The sequence below is a fragment of the Trachemys scripta genome, chromosome 20 (genome assembly GCF_013100865.1).
Source record: "Trachemys scripta elegans isolate TJP31775 chromosome 20, CAS_Tse_1.0, whole genome shotgun sequence".
Taxonomy (NCBI): domain Eukaryota; kingdom Metazoa; phylum Chordata; order Testudines; family Emydidae; genus Trachemys; species Trachemys scripta.
Window position 1 is genome coordinate 4,000,232 of NC_048317.1, and position 6,663 is coordinate 4,006,894.

A 6,663-nucleotide genomic window follows, 5' to 3' on the forward strand; every position below is an offset into this window, starting at 1 on the left:
CTATAAGGGATAGGGGGGAGGGCTAGCTCAGTGGTTTGAGCATTGGCCCGCTAAACCCAGGGCTGTGAACTCCATCCTTGAGGGGGCCACTTAGGGATCTGGGGCAAAAATCAGTCCTTGGTCCTGCTAGTGAAGGCAGGGGGCTGGACTGGATGACCTTTCAAGGTCCCTTCCAGTTCTAGGAGATGGGATATCTCCATTCTAAAAACATTAAACTGTGTAACTGGCAGGCGAACCCTTAGATCAGAGTGATTAAATGAAGACGGGGCATTGCTGAAAGGTGGCCGACCCCTGCTCTAAAACATAGAGGGGTTGAACCTCAATGTCACCCTGGCCAAGTGGCTTAAGCGCTCGGTGTGGCCGGCGGGGACCCCCCAGCCCCGCGGGGCTCTGGCGCTAGGGCGGGGGTCGCAGGGCGGAGCCTGGCTGCAGGAGACACCCACGGGCTGGCGGGGGAAGCCCGGGAGGTGCCAGGCGGGACCCGCCGCCTCTGACGCGCTTGGCCCCGGCTGCGCCCAGGGGTGGGGCGGGACTGGCCGGGGAGCCGCCGCCGGAGCCGCGCCCCAGCCCGGGCTGTGTCTGCCCGCGGCCATGGCGCTCGTCTTCCCCGCCATCCGGGTGCTGCTCGGCCTCTTCTTCCTGCTCACCGGGGCGGTGAAGCTGACGGACCAGATCTCGGCCGAGCTCTACCAGCAGCTGGTGAGTGCGGGGGGCGCTGGACCCGGCCCCGGCCCCGGGGGCTGCACCGGCCCCGGGGTTTGCAGCGGGCTCGGGCCGGGGGGAACCGCGGCTCCTGCAAAACCCGCCGCGGCGGAGCGTGGGCCGGGCTCGGCTCCGGGCTCGACCCGGGGGCGGGGTGTTTGGGCGCTTGCAAGCGGCAGGTCGGGGCCGGGCTGCGGCCGCGCTGGGCGCTGGGGTCGGGTTCGTTTTCCGCCCTGGGCGGGACGCGGGCTTGGCAAGCGGGGCTCGCCGCCCTGCAGCCTCCGAGCGGTCCAGTGGGGCTGGGCGGGGGCGGCTGGCGAGCCCCGACCCCCTGACCGCTCCCTGTCTCTGGCTGGGACTCTGGGCAGCTGGCCTGGCAAGCCCCCCACCCCTTCCTCCCCAAGGGGGGCTCTGGGGGTGTTTCCATCCCCCCCTTTCCCATTGCCACCGGGCGTTTAACTCCCCCAGCACGCCCGGGGTGTGGGGCGGTTCCCCCCCAGTTGTAAAGAACAGGAGGCGACTGACCCCTGCAAATGAAAGTGCATCGCAGATGCAGGCCAAGGCGCTTCCCAGTGTTGTGACTGGTGCTTTGGGTTCTCGGAGAGCGCCAGGCATGGGGCAGCACCCCATTGTGCGGGGGCGGGAGTCGGATCAGGGCCACAGAGGGAAATATTTACCCCCCAGCGGTAAACCCACCCAACTTACAAACATGTATGGAGAGCTCAAAACCTCAGCTTAACATTGTGCTCTGCCTGAAGGCTTGTTACCGTCCTTAGTTATACATTAAACCCTAGGATGGCAGAACTGGCAGGGACTGGAGAAATTATCTTTGCTTTCCCGCCAGTTTGTTTCTTTGTATGGCTAACAGCATTTTGCCTGTAGTCACTTGCCCCGTTCCCTTGTCTAGTCAGTAAGTTCTCCCTGTTAGTTGTGTGGCTTTTCACAGCAGCAGGGGAAAGCAACTCCCCACCTCCCCCAAACAAAACCCAATGGTATTTACAAACCCAGAACTGGTGGGGGACTCTGGCCAGAGGTGCCATCTGAAAGGGCTGTAACTGGCTTGAGGTGGGGGGTCCAGTGGCTAGAACACTGGGCTGGGGGGCCGGCGAACTGGGTTCAATTTCTCACCTCTGTCACTGGGGTCAGATTTTCCAAAACAACTCAGCACCAACAGTGAGAGTTGGGGCGGGCGCACAGATTTTCAGAGGAGCTCTGATCATGGGCTACATGTTGGATGCGGCACAATCTGGAAAATCTAGCACCATCCATGGCTGCAGGGCAACTGCATTCAGCCCACCCAGCAGGCACAGGGATCGGTTATAAACCACAGTTTGGAAAGTGCCGGGGCTACGATACACTGATTCTATGTTACTTTCCATTTAAACGCGGTTGAGCCCCAACCTGTGTGGTTATCGGGAGAGTCTCTAAACCACAGGATTTGGGGACTTCAACAGCAGAGTCAAGGGAAAGGATAGGGACGGCTTTGTGGCCTGCATCATGCGGGAGGTCAGACCAGATGATCATAATGGTCCCTTCTGACCTTAAAGTCTATGAGTCTATGAGTAAGCGCTCTCTGGACTCAGGTAGGCACGGACTGTCCAGAGATCAGCAGGTTGGGTGCTGAGCTTAGAAAAACTGACCCCGGATGTGGGTGCTGAGCACTTGAAAATGGGGGTCCTGATTCTGTTCTCAGGTCCACCGATGTCCATGAAAACTAACTCCATGGAGTGACACTGGTTTTACACCAGTGCAGGTGAATGCAGGATCTGCCTCCCAGCCCTTACTATCGGTTGCTAGTAGTGTGGGATTGTTATGGCAATTTTTCAGGAACTGCCAATGTTGCTCTCTAACGCCCTGCCAAGAGGCTTTGCAGAAACTAACTGACAAGATAAGAAGATAAATAATCTGCCAGTGAACTTTCCCTGATATAACACACAAATAAATGAACTTTGATTTAAGCTGAGGCCAACAGGGAATAAAGGAGCAAAGAGCAGAGGTTTCCAGTTCTCTGTGGCTAAGGAGCAATATTGCTAGCTGGCAAAAACTATCATGAGAGGAGAGTTTTAGCACTGGAATGTCGCCTAGAGCTGCAGGGAAATAAACTGTCCATATCAGTGCAGCAAGGCATTCTCTGCCACCTTGAAAAATTCCACCTGTAACCTCACCTGAAGCCTTGATGATGATGATCTATTAGGGTCACGGCACGTATACAGTCTGGATGCACTGGCGTTGTATGCTTCTGGCATGGTAACACTTAGTCCTTCTATAGCCCCTTCCATCCAAAGAGCACGTGGCTGCCCACAATGGGAAGTATCATTAGCCCCATTCTATAGAAAGGGGAAATAATTTGCCCAAGGTGACCCACAGATTTCGTGTCAGAGCTAGGGAGAGAACCCAGGAGTCCTGGCTGCCTAAGCCACCCACTCAATGCTCTGTAAGAACCGTATAATTAACATTCCCTAAGGAGGTTGTAGGAAGGATTCTTAACTACGCCCCCCCCTTACCCTCCCAGAAAGACCCTCAAGCCAGTCCAAAAGCAGTCTGGGAGATGCAGGTTGGAGCCATGGAGTTCCAAGTGCAGGAATGCTAGGCTGTGACCCTCTTCTTCAGGCACAGAGGGGGCACCCCAGGGTTGAATTTGCTGTTGGATTGAAAGGTCCGGCTGCTTGTTTCACAGCCTGGCTGGGCACTGAGCACTTCAGAGAGCCTGGCTGGAGGTGTTGGGAAAAGAGGTTGGGCTGGCAGCCCGGGAAAGTGAGATCCTACGGGATGGGAAGGTGCCGGCCAGAGGGTGGGCGGAAGCGGGGATTTCAGGCGGGGTGAGAATTTGCAACACTGCAGGGCAGGTTGTTGTTGCTTAATCAATAAATAATACGTCCCTTCTAGGCCTAGGGCCTGATTTCTGGCAGTGCTGCGCCCCTGCTGCCCCATTGACTGCCCTTGGGGCACCTAGCGCTACTGCAGACAGGCCCTTTACTTGGGAGCCCCCCAGCTGCCTTTCTAGACCTCAAAGCAAGGGGCGCCCTGCTCCTTTCCTAGCCCCCCGTGGGCTCCAGGCTGCCCATCTCCTCTCTCTCGTGCACCGTGACTGAGCCCCTGCCGTGCCGTGAGCCCAAACGCCCCGTTCCCGGGAAGGGAACCGCCGCGGCCCCTTACCCGCTGAAGCTCCCTTCCCCGTTCCAGAAGTCCCAGTTTGTGCAGTTCGCCGACGTCTTCCCTCTGAAGGAGTTTGGCTACAAGCCGGAGCCAGGGCAGTACCTGCAGGTGGTCGGCTGGATCGAGGTGGTGGCCGGGGCGCTGCTGGCCTTTGGGCCTCAGCTCCTGCAGGAGATCAGCAACTTCGTGCTCACCATCGTCATGATCGGTAGGTGTCGGCCGCCGGGCTCCTGGGTCGAGCTGGCCAGCGGGACTTGTTACTGAGAGTTCCCCGGCCCTGCTACCCCCTCTCCTCCCCGCCCACCAGGGAGTCCCGGCTTTCGCTGCAGGAGCTCCAAAATTGATCTTTTCTCCTTGGTGGTGATGCCACCCCGTCCTCCAGAGCTCCCAGTCCCCAGCTCTAGACAGTAGCTCCCAGAGGTCTGAATTGCCCACATCCATCTCATGGGGTCTGTTGACTCTGAAGTGTAATGACAACGGTTCAAAGCCAGGGGGCCACCTTTTGGAGCCGGGTGCTTTGGGCTGATGGTGAGGCGGTGGTTCTGACCTTTCATTGGTCCATCTCCTGACTCTTCCCCAGCATGTTTTCTTCTGTCTCCCCAGGTGCCATCTACACCCTGCTGGTGCTGAAGGAGCCCTTGGCCATGTGTGCTCCAGCTACAATCTGCCTGGGCCTCCTGCTGCTGCTCAACATACGAGGAAGAGGGGGCAGGGCCAAGTCCAAGTTTGAGTGACTGGAATGAAATGGGGGGCCGGGGCGCTGGATTGGCAGGAAATGGTGTCCTCCCCCCAACAAAGTGTTGCAATGACATGGCTTCCTGCCAATGAACTCGCCGCTTATGCGCAGTACAAACTCAAAAATCCTGGGGCGGGACCAGCAGAACTGGGGCCCAGTGCTGACTAATCCGGGGACCTGGGGGACCTGCTGCGGTTGCGTGGGGAGCAGCTGCCTGGCTGGAAGCTTTGCACAGAGGCTGGGAAGTTTCTCTTTCTGCCCTGGCTTTGAAGGCGGCCCGTCCTGACCTGCCAAGTGGGGCAGGGTAATTGGAACTGGGTCGTGGTGCGTTGTGCTGGGACCTCATGGGGGGAAGCTCTGGAGTGTGCCCCAAATGGGTAACAGCTGTGTGAGTTCCCACAATGGGTCACCCTCCAGCGTGACCTGGGGTGAGTCGGGGGGGAGGGGGTCAAGCTCCCATGGCCTAGCGAGCCCTTCACCTCTCTGCCAGCTAGTGCTGGGGGGAGAGTCCCCCTAGGAACTGAGCTGAGACCCAGAAAACTCATCTCACGTCCAGACAGCTCCTGGCTGGATTTGAACCACTGACATCCCATCACTGATCCCCATCCAGGCCCTGTGGGATGCTCTTGATGGGAATCTTTGCAGCTCCCATTCCTTGGGAGCCGCAGACAGCTTGGGTTTTCAGTGGGAGCAGCTGAGGTGAACACAACCTTTGGCTCTTGGGGGGCCCACCCTTCTCCGCTGGCCAGGGAGAGTGGTGTGTAAGGACTCCGTGCAGCGGGAATGAAGGAGGAACCTTCCCACCCTGCAACGTCCTTGCTGCTCTGAGCCAACGGAGATGCAGCTTGGTCCTCCGAGGCAGTGCCGGAAGGCTGCGGATCTTGCGTTGGGTTCTCCGGGGTGGATGTCGTGAGGTCTCTCCACTCCGACACCTCCTCCATTCAGGTCAGCCCCAAACCTCACTGAGGTGCCACCATTGCCAGCGAGACGTCTTGCCCCCTCCGTTCTCCAGGCCTTCTGGGCCAAACCCCACTGGGCCGCTCCCTGAACTTGGACATTTGCTCTGCAGTCTCAGTTCTCCCCACCCGCTCTTCTCGCCCCAGGAGCCAGCCCGGCTTCTCTCGTGCTGATTCCTTCAGGCTGCAGGGCTCCAGGGCTGATTCCCAGCAGCTGCCCGCGTTGCTTTTCCCTTCTCCCCGCTGCCCACCCCAGCTTCTCCAATGAGAGCCCAAGTCTGCTCGGTCCTAGGACCAGCCAACCTGGCAGACACAGGGCAGGGGGAGCCGCCTGGCACTGCACTGGATGTGCCACCCGCCTGGGATGCTCTGCCGGGGGTCAGGGGCTGCCCACTTTGCTCTATCGCTAAGAATCGTATTGTGGTGCCAGTGCCCCATGGAGCTGTCTGGCCAGGCCTCGGGCGAGGAGGTGGTGCTGACTGCTCTGGACGGGGGCCACATAGCGCTGATTTTTAAATAAAACCTCTATTTCCAACTGGCTGCCTATTGTTCTGTTCCCGGTCTGGGCCTCAGCGGCTGCTGCAAACAGGTGAGTCGCTGCCATGGACTGTGCTATCCTCGCCGCTGAGGAATGGGAATGGGGTGTGGGGGGTGCTAGCTCCATCCTCAGCCCTTGGTGGGCAAGGCATGCGGAGGAGTAAACAGGCCTCTGGGGAGACTCCCTGACCATGCCGTGGATGGGCGATGCGTGCCTGCAGATGCTGGGGTCAGGGGATGGTGCAGGTGGGTGGGGCTGGGGGGGAGGGGAGCAGCTGGGTGGAGCTTGCCCAGGGAGGGGCCATCCAATAGCTATGACACTCCCCCCTTCCCCTAGAAGGGGGGCTGGGCTCTGAGTCACACCTGGTGGGAAGCAGCCGTGAGCCCCAGTGGTCAGAGCTGGGGAAAGCCCCAGTGTGTAGCCGTGGCCAGAGTGGTGGTGAAGGTTCATGAAGGGGCCTGTTCTACAGAACTGTTTAAGAAAAGACGTACGAAGGAGACAGACGGACGGACTGAATTAACATAAACAGAGGGGGTCTGTGGCTTGCCCCCGCGGACTGGGTAAGATTATGACGG

At 59.1% G+C, this 6,663-nt stretch overlaps 1 protein-coding gene across 1 annotated transcript; it reads left to right on the plus strand.

The window, feature by feature from the left end:
- Positions 1-497: 497 nt before the first annotated feature.
- TMEM35B (transmembrane protein 35B) lies at positions 498-6,086 on the plus strand. The gene is made up of 3 exons (XM_034754194.1): positions 498-699; positions 3,886-4,066; positions 4,462-6,086. The coding sequence occupies exons 1-3, from the start codon at positions 592-594 to the stop codon at positions 4,590-4,592; spliced, it is 420 nt and encodes a 139-aa protein (XP_034610085.1). The 5' UTR covers positions 498-591; the 3' UTR covers positions 4,593-6,086.
- Positions 6,087-6,663: the final 577 nt, after the last annotated feature.